Source organism: Hyperolius riggenbachi, chromosome 6 (genome assembly GCF_040937935.1).
Source record: "Hyperolius riggenbachi isolate aHypRig1 chromosome 6, aHypRig1.pri, whole genome shotgun sequence".
NCBI lineage: Eukaryota > Metazoa > Chordata > Amphibia > Anura > Hyperoliidae > Hyperolius > Hyperolius riggenbachi.
This window is the reverse complement of record NC_090651.1, coordinates 283,642,695-283,659,233: the sequence shown is the minus strand read 5'-3', so window position 1 is coordinate 283,659,233 and position 16,539 is coordinate 283,642,695. Positions and strand designations below refer to the sequence as shown.

The 16,539-nt window shown below is 42.1% G+C and overlaps 1 protein-coding gene across 3 annotated transcripts in view; it reads left to right on the top strand.

The window, feature by feature from the left end:
- ALG9 (ALG9 alpha-1,2-mannosyltransferase) overlaps window positions 1-16,539 on the top strand; it is a 177,124-nt gene that overhangs the window by 26,231 nt on the left and 134,354 nt on the right. For all 3 annotated transcript variants that reach the window (XM_068240939.1, XM_068240937.1, XM_068240940.1), the window contains exons 7-8: window positions 6,303-6,390; window positions 7,880-7,985. In XM_068240939.1, coding sequence (XP_068097040.1) covers window positions 6,303-6,390; window positions 7,880-7,985 — 194 coding nt within the window. The remainder of the gene's footprint in view (window positions 1-6,302; window positions 6,391-7,879; window positions 7,986-16,539) is intronic.

The following is a 16,539-nucleotide window of genomic DNA, read 5'->3' as shown; positions in this document are numbered from 1 at the left end:
CGATCGGAAATTGTTAGAATAATAACGGAATAATCGAACAAAATGGTCTAATCGAAACAAAATGAAAAAAATTGTACCATCTATGGGCATCATTAAGCAGACATAAAACATTGGTAAAAATTTAGTATAAGAAATGTATGTGTGCAGATTTGAATAATGACATAATGGACTGATTTAGGGTAATGATGGCTAAAGGTGCAGTTATAAATTAAGCAGTTCCAAAAGGTGTCATGACAATAGTTCCTCCTCATTGAGAAACGCCTTTTTTGGCATGCGAATGGAAACCGGAGTGCAAAGAGACAACCCACACCAAGAGATCATACAGGCTACTGAATATACTGAAACCTGGTGGGATCCTAGTGCTACTAGTTACTTACCCACCATGCTTGCTTATAACAAGGGCAGTCATCAATTTCTCCATATAACTAGTGTTTCCACAGTTCCTCCCCTCCTCTCACCCAATACCGAGTGATACCAAGTTATGTAACAATGACCCTCATAAGTAGTGTAACCATGATTCATATTTTGTCTGTTCGGTGTTGTGTTTTTGCCATCACAAAGTCATTCCATCAAAGAGTGTTTAAGTTATAACTGGAGACTGAAGTGGTGAAATAGTTTTATTCCTGAGACTGTGGTGGATTCATCACTGTGCAATAGATCTGGGTTCTGTTCTCAATAATCATATTTGAGTCTTTTTGCCCAATGTTGTGTGTTAGCACTGATCCACTTGTGTTCTTTGTAATATGATATACTAAAGAGGATTGTTGGGCTCTCTCCCATTGTGTACAGCAGATGTCCAGATCTGAAACATAAACACATAGACATGCAATCTGTCTCTGATGCCCTGGCACCTCTCCTCACACAATCCTTCACTGACCCAGACATAGCTGCTATACACTACAACAGCTCAATTACAAAAGTCATGGATGACTTTGCCCCCCTCGTCAATGTCTGCCCCCACCGTGTCAGTCGCCAACCCTGGATGACCAAAGCCACTAAACAGTTAAATAGATGCTCTAGAGCAGTGTTTTTCAACATTTTATTGGTAGGTACCTCTTTTAAAACCCTGTACTCACCAAGTACCCCCTAACTTAGCAAACATTATCACAAGTACCCCTTTACAATTATATATGGAATCGTTGTACTTGATAATTTGTTCTAAACAATTTCCAAACATTTACTATTGCTTTTATTTAACTAAAACACTAATTTGGTGGTGTTTAAATAAGATGTATCATTTTCTAAAACTTAATTTTTTTAATTCTTGGTTTAGTATATCGAGCCCAAGTACCCCCTGGAACCATCAGAAGTACCCCCTGGGGTACGCGTACCACACGTTGAGAACCTAGGCTCTAGAGCAGCTAAACTGCATTGGAGTAAAAGTAACACAAGTTAGGACTTCATCTAATATAAAATAGCCTTGAACAACTTCAGAAACGCACTCTCTGTGGCAAAACAGTCTTATTTTTCTTCCCTAATATCCGCCCATTTACACAATTCAAAACGCTTGTTCAGCACCTTCAACTCTGTTTTCCATCCTCCTCCTCCTCCTCCATCTTGCTTATCAGCCGAAGAATTTGCAACATATTTCACTGATAAAATTGAGAAAATCAGAAGTGAATTCTCCATGCAGCCCTCAAATCCCACCTCCACGCCTCTCATTGACTGTTCTCTAACTGCCTTCTCTCCACTCTCTAAACATTCTCTCTTCTCTATAATATCCAAAGCTAATCTAACCACCTGTTCTTTGGATCCTATTCCCTCCCATTTAATTCCACAGCTATCCTCATCTCTCATGCCTGCACTATCATCGCTATTTAACCTGTCCCTCTCCACTGGCATCTTTCAATTCAATTCAATTCACTTTGTCATTGTGTAACACAACGAAATTACTTTTCATGACAACCCCACGGTGCATATAGGGAACATAGTGATAGTAACAGGGAAGAGAAGAAATTATACAAGTATGCCAGGTATTACAGATGTTTAAACAATTTGTACACAGTGTTAATTATTTCAGAGAGGATTCAGAGTTTATCAAGTTTATGGCGGATGGGAAAAAGCTGTCTTTCAGTCTGTTTGTGTGTGTGCGGGTTGATCTAAAACGTTTACCTGATGGATGGAGCTCAAACAAGGCATTTCCAGGGTGAGTGTTGTCTTTGATAATGTTTTTGGCCCTTCTCAAGCTGCGAGTATTATACAAAAGTTCCAGTGATGGTAGTTCAGTGCCAATAATGGCTTCTGCTGTTTTAACAACTCGCTGCAGGGCTTCTCTAGTAGCCTTCGTGCAGCTGTTGTACCAGGCCGTCATGCAATTGGTCAGAACGCTTTCTATAGTGCATCTGTAGAAATTAACCAGCAGCTTCTGTGGGAGGTTAGCGCTCCTTAGTTTTCTCAGAAAGTAGAGGCGTTGTTGTGCTTTGCCAGTTAGAGCTAAAGCATTGTCAGCCCAGGACAGGTTCTCTGCGATGGTGACTCCCAAAAATTTGAAGCTGGAAACTCTCTCCACAGCCTCTGCATTGATCATTAGCGGTAGGTGAGTAGTCTTTTTGGTGGTCCTAAAGTCCAGAATAATTTCTTTGGTCTTCTTTGTATTTAATAACAGGTTGTTAATGTCGCACCATGCCGTCAGGTTCCTAACTTCTTCTCTGTATGCAGCTTCCTCATTGTCTGATATAAGCCCAATGACAGTCGTATCATCTGCAAACTTAACAATTACGTTTGAGATATGGATAGGCTGGCAGTCATGGGTGAAAAGTGCATAGAGGAGAGGGCTTAATACACAGCCCTGTGGGACGCCAGTGCTCAGGGTAAGGGTGGAGGTTGTCTGTTTTCCTAGTCTGACAGTTTGAGGGCGATTAGTAAGGAAGTCCAATAACCAAGTACATATGGAGGGAGCAAGACCTAGTGCATGGAATTTGTTGGTCAGCTGGCTAGGTACAATGGTGTTAAATGCTGAGCTTTCAGTCCCCACTCAAAAAGGCTGTTGTTACACCACTACTTAAAGAGACACTGAAGCGAAAAAAAAGATATGATATAATGAATTGGTTGTGTACTATGAATAATTTCTAGAAAATTAGCAGCAAAGAAAATATTCTCATATTTTTTATTTTCAGGTATACAGTGTTTTTTCTAACATTGCATCGTTCTCTAATATGTGCAGATTACACAACACTCAGCATTCAAAATGATTCTTTCAGAGCAGTCTGTGAACAAATGACATCTCCTCTGTCAGAGAAAAAGTAAAAAATTAACTAACAGTTGAGATAATAAAAGTCAGATAACAGCCCTCTCCACGACTTTGAAAGTCGCAGAGATTAATGACTTTTTTCCATAGAGATAACAACTGGAGTTTCTTAACTCTTCCTGTACTGGAAACAATTAGACTGATGTATCTGATCTTAATGTTTTATTTCTTAGCTGTACTACACATACAAATCATAATATCATCATTTTTTTTCGCTTTAGTGTCTCTTTAAAAAAACATCTCTAGATCCTACCACACTTGCCAACTACCGCCCAGTGTCACTTCTCCCATTTGCATCCAAACTACTTGAACTCAATATACATGCAGAATTAAGCCATTATTTATCTGCTAACTCCCTACATGATCAGTTCCAGTCTGGCTTTCGTTCTAACCACCACGGAAATGGCCCTTACCAAAGTGGCCAATGACCTTCTTACAGCTAAATCCAAAGGTCAATTTTCCATACTCATCCTTCTTGACCTGTCATCAACATTTGATACTGTCGACCACACCCTACTCTTACAAATACTTTCAAATGTATGAATAAAGGGCCTCGCTCTCACATGGTTATCTTCCTACCTCTTTGGAAGGTCCTTCACAGTCTCCTACTCAGATCAGAACTCTTCTCTTCATGCTTTGTCTGTCGGGGTTCCTCAAGGCTCTGTCCTTGGTCCCCTCCTCTTTTCCCTCTACATGTACGGTCTTGGTGACTTAATCAACTCATTCGGGTTTCAATACCACCTGTATGCAGACGATACACAACTGTACCTCTCGGCCCCAGACCTTAAAGGGACTCCGAGCAGTGCAGAAACTATGGGAAGGTGCATATCATTTTAAAGCTCTCTTTCTCCCCTTTCCAATGATATATAAACCGCCACCCTACGCCTTTTAGTTTTTGCTATTTTCGCGATTGAAATTGCCGTGGCCGCGAATTCAATCGCGAAAATAGAGAAAACTAAAAGGCGTAGAGCGACGATTTAGGTGTCGCCAGAAAGAGGAGAAAGAGAGCTTTAAAATGATATCCATCTTTCCATAGTTACTTGTATTACACAGGACGACACTTTCCCCAGTGTCAGCAGCTCCATTCAGCAGAATGGAGCTGCTAACTTTAGGAACAAGTCGGCCTGTGTAACACAAGTAACTATGGAAAGATGGATATCATTTTAAAGATCTCTTTCTCCTCTTTCTGGCGACACCTAAATCGTTGCCCTACGCCTTTTAGTTTTCTCTATTTTCGCGATTGAAATCGCGGCCATGACAATTTCAATCGCGAAAATAGCGAAAACTAAAAGGCGTAGGGCGGCGGTTTATATATCATTGGAAAGAGGAGAAAGAGAGCTTTAAAATGATATGCATCTTTCCATACTTTCTCTACTGCTCGGAGTCCCTTTAACTCCCTCCTCAAACGTGTTCCTGACTGCTTGTCTGCTATATCCTCCTTCATGTCCTCTCACTTCCTAAAACTTAATATGAGTACAACAGAACTAATAATTTTTCCACCGTCTCTGTCCACCTCTCTGCCTGAAGTAACAATAAATGTTAGTAACACTCCGATTTTTTATTATTATTTTTTAGTATTTATATAGCGCCGACATTTTACGCAGCGCTGTACAGTGTGTATATATATATATATCTTGTCACTAACTGTCCCTCAAAGGAGCTCACAATCTAATCCCTACCATTGCCATATGTCTATATTATGTAGTGTAAGTACTGTAGTCTAGGGCCAATTTTAGGGAGAGCCAATTAACTTATCCGTATGTTATTGGAATGTGGAAGGAAACCGGAGTGCCCGGAGGAAACCCACGCAGACACGGAGAGAACATACAAACTCTTTGCAGATAGTGCCCTGGCTGGGATTCGAACCAGGGACCCAGCGCTGCAAGGCGAGAGAGCTAACCACTACGCCACCGTGCGTCAGTTCCCAAAACACGGTGCTTGGGGGTAATATTCGACTCGTCTCTCACTTTTATTCCTCATGTTAACTCCATAACCAGCTCCTGCCATCTCCAGCTCAAAAACATATCTCGCATCCGTCCTTCTCTCACTCAAGACACAACGAAAATGTTTATACATGCTCTTATAATTTCTCGTCTGGACTACTGCAACATACTACTTTGTGGACTACCTTCTAACAAACTGGCCCCGCTCCAGTCGGTACTGAACTCAGCTACTCGTCTCATTCATCTTTCTTCTCGATCTTCCTCTGCTGACCCTCTCTGTCAAGCTCTTTACTGGCTGCCAATTAACCAGAGGATCCAGTTCAAACTCCTAACCCTAACCTACAAAGCTCTCCACAATCTCTCTCCCCGGTACATATCCTCCCTAATTTCCAGATACAAACCCAATTGCAATCTCAGATCTGCACATGATCTTCTGTTGTCCTCTAGAATCACCTCCTCACATTCACGTTTACAAGATTTTGCATGCGCTTCACCCCTCCTCTGGAATGCCCTCCCACAACACATCTGTCACTCGTCAACCTTTGTTACCTTTAAGCACGCTCTAAAAACAAATTTGTTCCGACAAGCATATTCGCTACCTTAGGCCACGTCCCTTAGTCCTAAGACCAAATTGCACTCCTACTAGGTATCCTAAAACACACTGCCTCTATATATTTTATCGTATACTACCCCTCCTCTTGTTGCCCCCCATTCCCTTTAGATTGTAAGCTCGCAAGGGCAGGGCTCTCTCCCCCTTTTGTGTCTTGGAAATCATTATACATTTTATTCATCATGTTACTTTTATCACTGTCATTACCAATTCTGTATTTTGTATTCTGTATTTTGTATAATTTTTTGTATTTTGTCACTAATTATGTATCTTGTATATTGGTGTACACCATTGTCTGTATTATGTACCCCATGTTTGTTTCTTACTTTGTACAGCGCCATGGAATATGTTGGCGCTTTATAAATCAGTAATAATAATAATCTGAGGACTAGGACATATGGGAAGATCTTGGCATTTATCACAAAGCAGTTTTGTGTGGACTGGTGTTATACAGGTGGACTCCACTGCAAAGTAATATAACATTTTGTTTTTTGTTTTGCAGGATCCCAATTGCTTTTGATTTGCTGTTTCTAAAACAAAGATGGAAGAGTTTTCTTAACTGGTGTCTCGTTGCCCTGATAATATTCTTGGTAAGTTTTATCTGTAGCTTGGAACTCTAACCAGAGAGTTTTATTGCAGTCTAGGTTGCAGCTAGAAGGATATCCCATCAGTTCCTGTTGCTGGTAACAGGAATTGTAGCGATGATTGCCAAAATTGGTATAAAAACTCTTTTGTTGATGTGGAAATACATGAGCATAGAGGCTTTGGATTTAAAGGGAACCTGAGGTGAGGGATATGGAGGCTGACATGCTTATTTTCTTTTAAATAATGCACATTGCCTGGCTGTCCTGCTGATCCTCTGCCTCTAATACTTTAAGCCATACACCCTGAACAAGCATATCAGATGTCTGACAAATCTGACAAGATTAACTGCATGCTTGTTTCAGATATGTGATTTAGACCCTATTGACCAGAAAGATCAACAAAACTGCCAGGCTACTGGTATTGTTAAAAAGGAAATAAATATGGCAACCTCCATAGTTCTCAAACCTTGGTTTTCTTTTAATCAATAATAAAAAATATAAATTAAAAAATACTTAGAATTCTTATTGTTTATTGCTGCGTCTCCACTGAGCACATTTTTGTAAGTTCTTGCCTCAGTGGTGGTCACTGTGAACAGGGAGTACCTGTGAGCAAAACTGTTTTCCTAACATACAAATCTTCATTGACCTAGGAAGAGAATTGGAGTAATTCATTCAAAGCCAAATGCCAGTGTATTTATTGGTATCTGCTAGTTTTGATTCGTTCAGTCTCCTTATATTCACAGGTCAGTGGAAATTTTAAATCTCTCCTTCCTTCTTGATAGTAGTGAGCAAAATACATTCCTAGCAGGGGCAACAATAAAAACTCAACAGGTTTTAACCCCTAATCCCAACCCTTGATTCAGAACATTTTATTAGTTTTCAAAACAGACATTTGCCTTCTTAAAACAGAAGGCATTTGCAATTATTCAGGTTGAAGTGAGCATAGGAGTGCATCACTGCTAAATATGCAAATTGTGCCTTTGTTGTCCCTGTAAGCTAAACACGCCCCAAGAACAGCGGGATGCAATGATGTGTCAACTTGTCAATATTACAGAGCCAAACTAATTTAGCATGCATACAAACTGTTTCAGATTGGTTAGTCCTCATCAGTGCATGGCATGGATTAATATGGCTCTATGTGGTAGGACTTGAAACACTCAGTTACAGATTGGCCAGAAAGTTGATGGTGAACCAGAACTCCTAGGAATGTGTAAGGGGCTACAAAGGACCAAAAAGCCCTCTTACTGAAACGCTATGCAAAACAGAAATGTCCTTCTTAAAACAGAAGGAATTTGCAATTATTCATGTTGGAGTGAGTATATGAAATATAATTAGTCGATACTCAAAGAAACTCATTGCTTACTAGAGACTGGCCACACAATTAAATGATTTGATCAAGTCTGCTTTGAATTTATTGCTCTTAACATGCTTGATTCATCAACTGGTTATTGCAGCGAGGTGCATGATAATGATGATCTCGTTCTGCATTTTATAGGTTCCACTGGTGGCTGTTGATTCTTATTACTATGGAAAGCTTGTCATTGCTCCTCTTAATATTGTCTTGTACAACGTCTTCACTCCACATGGACCTGACTTATATGGTATGTTACTAGCAGCAATGACATTTCATTGTTCTTGTAGAGTTTAGCTTTCTTTGAAGCATTTTACATTCAAGTGGAACTTCAGCAAAATATTTTTTGGAATAAATAGCATTCTCACGGGGACATCTATCAAGAGTGTCTGAGACAAAATATTAGTAGGTTTTTAGAAATCCATGCAGAACTGTCTCAGACATCCTAAGAAATCACTAAATAGTGCAGATTCCTTCTTAAACTGTTAGGAATAGGAGGAGTTAGTAAGATCTCTCAGGCAAGTGCAGTGTGTGAGGGAAATTACTGTTGCTGAGGTAACCAACGCATCTGCTGTCAGCAGGCTCTGAGTGAGGGGGGAGGAGCCCTTCACAAATCATGTCTAGCCTGCACTGCTGCACTATCTGGAGAACTGCTATAAAGCACTTCTTAATCTGCAGCAGTTTAGGGATGGATTTGCACTTTTCTTAACTGTAGTGCAGCTCTAGAAATCCACGCTAAACTGTTACTATTGCGTAGGATTTGAGAAGTTTCTTATCATCATGCTGAACAGTTCCTCTGCTGGTTAGAAAAACTGTCTGTAATGCTTTGATAAATCTGGCCCTAAGTTTTGTACTGCAGTCTTTTTCACTGTTGGAGAGATTCCCCACAGTTCTTGTCTCCATCCAATGAAGCTGGTGAAGCCTAGTACAACCACAATAAAAATCTACAAGAGTCTTTTAAGTGCAGTTCCAAAATGCATTTAACCTGTCAATTCCAACTGGATGCATCCAATTTGTGCCTCGATGTGGCAAACAGGACGTACAGTCGCTGAAATGTAAAAATGGCTCTTGGCGGGAAAGGTAAATAGCCTGTGGCATGAAGTGGTTAAACACAGTAATGAAAACCTCTCACCCCTGAACTTCAACAATATCAAAATGGAAATCTTAAAAAGATTTCTTAAAGGTAACCTGAAGTAAGAGGCGTATGGTGGCTGCATTATTTTTTTCCTTTTAAATCGTACCAGTTGCCTGGCAGTTTAGCAAATCTATTTGGCTGCAGTACTGTCTGAATCGCACACTTGAAACAAGCATGCAGCTCACTTAGTCAGACTTCAGTTAGAGCACTTGATCTGCATGCTTATTCATGGTCTATGTCTAAAAGTATTAGTGGCAGGGGATCAGTAGGACATCCAGGCAATGTGCATTGTTTAAGAGAAAATAATCATGTCAGCATCCATATTCCTCTCCCTTCAAGAGTGCTATAAAGTAAACCTGAGACCAATTAGTGTAAAGGCGCCAAGCAGAGTAAAACAATGTTCTAAAAAATGATAAAAAGAGGGAAGTCGAGGTGTACTTACCTCCCTCTGGAAGTGGACATATACTCAAATGCAGAGTAAAAAATATACAATTTATTCACAGCTCCATAAAATCGCAACACGTTTCACGGTCAACCGTCCCGCTTCATCAGGCAGTACAGGAGCATATAAAACTGGTTCAGGTCCATAAAGCGTGTGAGCGCCTCTGTCTGGAGCTGTGAATAAATTGTATATTTTTTACTCTGCATTTGAGTATATGTCCACTACCAGAGGGAGGTAAATCCACCTTGACTTCCCTCTTTTTATCATTTTTAGAACATTGGTTTACTCTGCTTGGCGCCTCTGTTCGTACATATTACAGCACGATTAAGTCCACCCCTGGTGGAGGGGTTCTTTCCCCATTTTCCTATCTACAGAGAGCGACTTTTATACCTGAGTGGGGTCAGGTACTAATACTCCCCACCTGCCTGTCAAGTGGTTACCTGATGGTAACCCACCTTTGTGAGTATAAGAACCTTTGACATTACATTATATATTGAGCTTACCAGACAATATTGCACTATTGGGCTCTTGGTGTCCTCTGTTTTGTTTTTAGAATTAGTGTAAAGGATTTGTACTCACCTGGGGATTCCTCCAGCCTGCTGTTGTATCTCTTGATCCCTCCTGTTCCCCCTGCTGTGTAGCTGGGAATTCCACGATCCAGCTGGGTTGCGGGCCATTGCACTTGCGCAGTCCTGGCTGTGCGCACAACCCCCTCGGCACCAGGAGCAGTTTGCGCAAATGCAATTAAAGAGAACCTAAACTGAGAAGGATATGGATTTTTCCTTTTAAAATAATTCCAGTTGCCTGACTCTCCTGCTGATCCTGTGTCTCTAATGCTTTCAGCCGCAGCCCCTTAACAAGCATGCAGATCAGGTGCTCTGACTGAAGTCAGATTGGATTACCTGCATGCTTGTTTCAGGTGTGTGATTCAGCTACTGCTGCAGCCAAAGAGTTCAGCAGGACTACCAGGCAATTGGTATTGTTTAAAAGGAAACATCCATATCCCTCTCAGTTTAGGTTCCCTTCAAAGAATGAATTGTGCATGCACAGAATGCTCCTGACCACAGGAGCACAATCGGGTGGTGTGAGCAGTCGAAACAGTGCAACATGGTCCTTACAGGACTGATAGTGGCACAGTGGATGGGACCAGGAAGTACATCAAGGGAGCAGCTGGACTACAGGGGGCTGCAGGAAGCCTCAGGTAAGTAAAAATCCATTGCTTCATTCGTCTCAGGTACACTTTAAATACATATACAGTGGAACCTTGATTTGCGACCATTTTTTTCCGGAAACATGCTTGTAATCCAAAGTAATGCAGTGGTAGAGTTAGGAGCGGCACACCTTTCCGTATATATTAACCTGCCTGGTGTTCTATTAAGATCGCCAGGCTGACGACCGGACTTTTTTTTTTTTAATTAAAAAAAAACTATTTCATGCAGCCAACTTTCAGTTGGCTGCATGAAAGCCCACTAGAGGGTGATCAGAAGTAACAAGAAGGGCCGCAATTGTTTTGCTTTCCTCGTTGCCATGGCGACGAGCGGAGTGACGTCATGGACGTCAGCCGCCTCCGATCCAGCCCTTAGCGCTGGCTGTACTGTTTGGTTCGGCTGCGCTGGGCTCGGGCGGCTGGGGGGACCCTCTTTCGCCGCTGCACGCGGCGTATCGCCGCGCTGCGGCGGCTATCAGGTAGCACACGCGGCTGGCAAAGTGCCGGCTGCGTGTGCTCTTTTTTATTTTGTGAAAATTGGCCCAGCAGGGCCTGAGCGGCACCCTCCGGCGTCTCTGGACGAGCTGAGCTCGTCCAGAACGCTAAGGAGGTTAAGGTTGCTGAACCTTAGATGCAAAGCAACATCAATTGTAATTCCAAACAGTCCAAGAATAGGTTCACACACCAGCTTCTCCAATAAGCAAAAGTGTAATTTAATTTACGATAGTGTGTCAACACTATGCATGACAATTGTTCCGGGGCCACGAACGGTCCCCTTCCTCAGATAAGTGCAGACAAAGATGTAATCAAAAGCACTTATATCAAAGCAAGTTTCCCCATAATGATTAATGTAAATTAAAGTGATTTGACAATTTCACAATCCAAAAACATTTAAAGTAAAATATTTAATACAAAGTATTGTACTGTAAAAAAAATGTAAACAAGGCTTTCACTATAACTAACAGAATTATTGCTGTTTTTAAGTGTTTTGTTTTTTTTGTTGTTGTTTTTTTGTGTGGCTTTAACAAGGAACTTATCCAATGACAGTTGCTGTTGATTACTTTTGAGGATTTCAAGAAATTATATATATTTTGTAGCTTAAAGGGAACCTAAACTGAGAAGGATATGGATTTTTCCTTTTAAAAGAATACCAGTTGCCTGACTCTCCTGTTGATCCTGTGTCTCTAATACTTTTAGCCACAGCCCCTCAACAAGCATGCAGATCAGGTGCACTGACTGAAGTCAGACTGGATTAGCTGCATGCTTGTTTCAGGTGTGTGATTCAGCCACTACTGCAGCCAAAGAGATCATCAGGAGTGCCAAACTACTGGTATTGTTTAAAAGGAAACATCCATATCCCTCTCAGTTAAGGTTCCCTTTAAAAAGAATGACCCCTCTTCACCCAAGCATGAGGAGAAGGGCTTTGATGTAAAGAAGTACAGTGGTCACATGAACACTGTTTCATGAATGCAAATGGTGGCTGTAAAGTTCCTAGGGGAGCGACTTTATTTTTTGAGAATTTATAATTAAATCCTGGATAGTTCCATTAACCCTCTACACCATTTAAAACATGTTTATTTGAAGTGTGTGCTCCTTTGGAGAAATGTCATCATTTTCTGTTAACTGACAAGAAATTAAAGGACCACTGTGGTGAAAATCTTAACATTTAAAATGTAAACACATACACATAAGAAGTATGTTTCTTCCTGAGTAGATAGATTACTTATCTCCTATGTTGTTGTCACTTACAGTAGGTAGTAGAAATCTGACATTACTGACAGATTTTGGACTAGCCCATCTCCTCATGGGGGATTCTCAGCATGGCCTTTATTCTTTATAAAGACACTTCTTGAAAAAGATTTATACAAAGATGCTGGCCAGCTTCCCTGCTCATCGTACACTTTTTTGACAGTTGGACTGAGCAACTACCATTTACTAAGTGCCTTTGAAAATAAAGAAAACCTTGAGAACCCCCCATGAGGAGATGGGCTACTCCAAAACCTGTCGGGTCAATCAGATTTCAGCAAGGTTATCCCACTGAGTGAAAGCCCTAGTTTTCACAAACTTGAGTATGTATGAATATGTAACTGACACCAATACTTGAAGTGCACATTTAAAGAGACACTGAAGCGAAAAAAATGTATGATATTATGATTTGTATGTGTAGTACAGCTAAGAAATAAAACTTTAAGATCAGATACTTCAGTCTAATTGTTTCCAGTACAGGAACAGTTAAGAAACTCCAGTTGTTATCTCTATGCAAAAAAAGCCATTAAGCTCTAAGACTTTCAAAGTCGTGGAGAGGGCTGTTATCTGACTTTTATTATCTCAGCTGTTAGTGAACTATTTTATTTTTCTCTGCCAGAGGAGAGGTCATTAGTTCACAGACTGCTCTGAAAGAATCATTTTGAATGCTGAGTGTTGTGTAATCTGCACATATTATAGAATGATGTAATGTTAGAAAAAACACTATATCCTTGAAAATAAAAATATAAGAATATTTTCTTTGCTGCTAATCTTCTAGTAATTATTCATAGTACACAACCAATTCACTATATCATATTTTTTTTTCGCTTCAGTGTCTTTTTAAGCAGAGAGTGTGCTGTGAAGGAATCCAATTTCATTCTGGCTAGAGTTAACAACTGTGTAACACTGAAAAGCATTTAAGCACATTTTAGCTACCGTATTTTTTGGACCATAAGACGCACTTTCTCCCCAAAACATTGGGGGAAAATGTGCCTGCGTCTTATTGTCTGGATGCTGCAATTGCAGGATGGTTATGAGTCTGTTTCCTCGCGGCTTTCGGTCCCTCTATACACCTGTGTTCCCGCCCCCTGTCCTCCTCTTCCCCGCCCCCCGACTACTTTCCCCGGCTCTCTAGGGGATATGTGGGTAGTGTGAAGGCTGCCGCTTACAGCTGGATGTTAGCGCCGATCAGCGGTAATCCTCCGTGATAAAGCCGCCGGGTGGTCCGTGCATGCTGCTGAAGCCTTCCTCCCTTCACTTCCTCATTGATGATGTAAGCGGAAGTGAAGGGAGGAAGGCTTCAGCAGCGTGCACGGACCACCCAGCGGCTTTATCACAGAGGATTACCGCGGGAAACGGACTCATAACCATCCTGTAAACCCCACACAGATGCGTTAGACAGATAGGGGGACAGTGTCATGGGGGACAGACTGTGCAGCAGGGCAGCAGGGACAGACTGTACAGCAGCAGTTAATGGCACACAGGGCATTTTAAATGACACAGGGGATGACTAGTGGCGCACGGGGCACTTTGATAGACACAGGGTACACTTTGAAGGACACGGGGCATGTTAAAGGACACAGGGGGCACTTTAAAGGACATAGGGGGCACGTTAACCTCCCTGGCGGTCAGCGCAGCACTATTTTTTAATTTATTTATTTTTTAAATCATGTAGCTAGCCTAGCGCTAGCTACATGATAAATCACCCCACCTATCAGGAAATCACGTTCGGGCGCGATGACGTCACCGACGTCGTGGCATCAGAGGGAGTCCTGATCCACCCCTCAGCGCTGCCTGGCACTGATTGGCCAGGCAACGCACGGGGGCCTCGGGGGGGGGGGGGGGGATACCCTCTAACGCGGCGGGTAGCGGTGAATCTGCATGGAGCGGCGGCGATCGTAGGTAACACGCAGCTAGCAAAGTGCTAGGTGTGTGTAAAAAAATTATGCAAATCGACCCAGCGGGACCTGAGAAATCCTCCGCAGTTGCTTACCCCGTGTCCAGCACGGGGTTACCGCTAAGGAGGTTAAAGGACACTGGGGGCACTTAGGAGGACACTGGGGGTACTTAGGAGGACACTGGGGGCACTTAGGAGGACATTGGGGGCACTTAGGACACTGGGGGGCACTTAGGAGGACACTGGGGGCACTTAGGAGGACACTGGGGGCACTTAAGAGGACACTGGGGGCACTTAGGAGGACACAGGGGCCACCTAAGAAGACACGGGAGGGCATTTAAGAGGACACAAGGGGCACGAATGAGGACACGGGGAAAGAGGAGGACACAAGGGGACAGAGGATGTCACAAGGGAGACACTAACGGTGCAAAGGGGACACAAGGGGGGCATATAAATTGGGGAGGGGAAAAGATCCACAAGATGCCCCTGTACCATGATTGCACCAGGTTTAGTATTTTTTTTTTTCCCCTGGTTTTTGTCCTTCAAACCTAGGTGCGTCTTATGGTCCGAAAAATACGGTATTTGTCGTACTAAACCATTAAAGATAATTGATGGGTTTTTTTCATGTTCACCAGTATTTTCCATTTAAAGAGACTCCGTAACAAAAATTGCATCCTGTTTTTTATCATCCTACAAGTTCCAAAAGCTATTCTAATGTGTTCTGGCTTACTGCAGCACGTTCTACTATCACCATCTCTGTAATAAATCAACTTATCTCTCTCTCTTGTCAGACTTGTCAGCCTGTGTCTGGAAGGCTGCCAAGTTCTTCAGTGTTGTGGTTCTGTGATGCATCTCCCCCCTCCAGGCCCCTCTCTGCACACTGCCTGTGTATTATTTAGATTAGGGCAGCTTCTCTCTTCTCTCTTATCTTTTACAAGCTGGATAAATCCTCCTCTGAGCTGGCTGGGCTTTCACATACTGAGGAATTACATACAGGCACAGCTGTCTGCACTCTGCAGGAAGAAACAGCCTGACACTTCAGTGGAAGATAGCTGCAGGGGGAAAGAAACACACAAATGATCTCTTGAGATTCAAAAGGAAGGGTGTATACAGCCTGCTTGTGTATGGATGTATTTTCCATGTGTGGACATACTGTACATCAACCTACTTCCTGTTTTGGTGGCCATTTTGTTTGTTTATAAACAAACTTTTTAAAACTGTTTTTAACCACTTTTAATGCGGCGAGGAGCGGCGAAATTGTGACAGAGGGTAATAGGAGATGTCTCCTAACGCACTGGTATGTTTACTTTTGTGCGATTTTAACAATACAGATTCTCTTTAAAAGGTGCAAGTAGTATGAACCTTGTGGAATGTATCTGTGACTAAGTAATTTTTGTCATATGTTTAGGCTTTATTTTTTCTGATGGATTTTCTTTGTTAGTCTATAAAGCAATGCCTTTTGTTTAAAAGGAAGAAGGCAGGAAAATTGTGGAGAATATCCAGGCATACATCGTTCAGGGTCTGGTCACGGAGACTTATGTAGAGCTGGCTGTTTATGTCGCAGTTGTTTTTGTGACTAGTATGTACCATCAAATCCTAAAAGGCCTCAACTTAGATTGTAAGAATTACCTAAGAGGATTCTTAAAGACACCCTGTAACAACATTTTCAGCCTTATTTCTTCTATGCTATAAGTTCCTATACCAGTTCTAATGTGGTCTGTCTTACTTCAGCCTTTCCTAGTTGCATAGTGGCTGTATTATCTCTGTTATATACTGTATATACTCGCATATAAGCCTAATTTTTCAGCACAAAAAATGTGCTGAAAAGTTACCCCCTCGGCTTATATGCGAGTCAGTTGAGCAGAATGTATGGTGCAGTTGGTTTTGTTACTGGCAGAGGAGCGTAAGGATCATGCACTAGTGATCCTGCTCTTGCCAGCTGGCTCCCTTCTGGGTCCGTGCCCCCATTCCCTGCAACATGGTGTGCAGAGTGTGCTGCTCAAGACTACCTGTGTCCCCTGGCTTGTGGAGCAGAGCGTGCAACGTGTCAGTGGTGCAAAGATTGGGGATTCTTCCTGTGTGGCAAACGCTGTCTCATATGTATGACCCCATCTAGTGGTGTCTTGAGACACAGCTGTATCATCCTTGGGGCACATCAGGCTATAGAGAGGGGGGCTGACTTGTACTGGGGGCACATCTGGCTACTGTTGAGGGGGCTATACTGGTGAGGGGGCTTATATGTGAGTCAATCACTTTTCCCTGGTTTCTGAGGGAAAAGTAGATACCTCGGCTTATAGGCGGGTCTGCTTATATGCGAGTATATAATCTAATCTTCTTTCCTTTGAGGCTTTGTCGGGCTCAGGCACTCAGGCAGGAA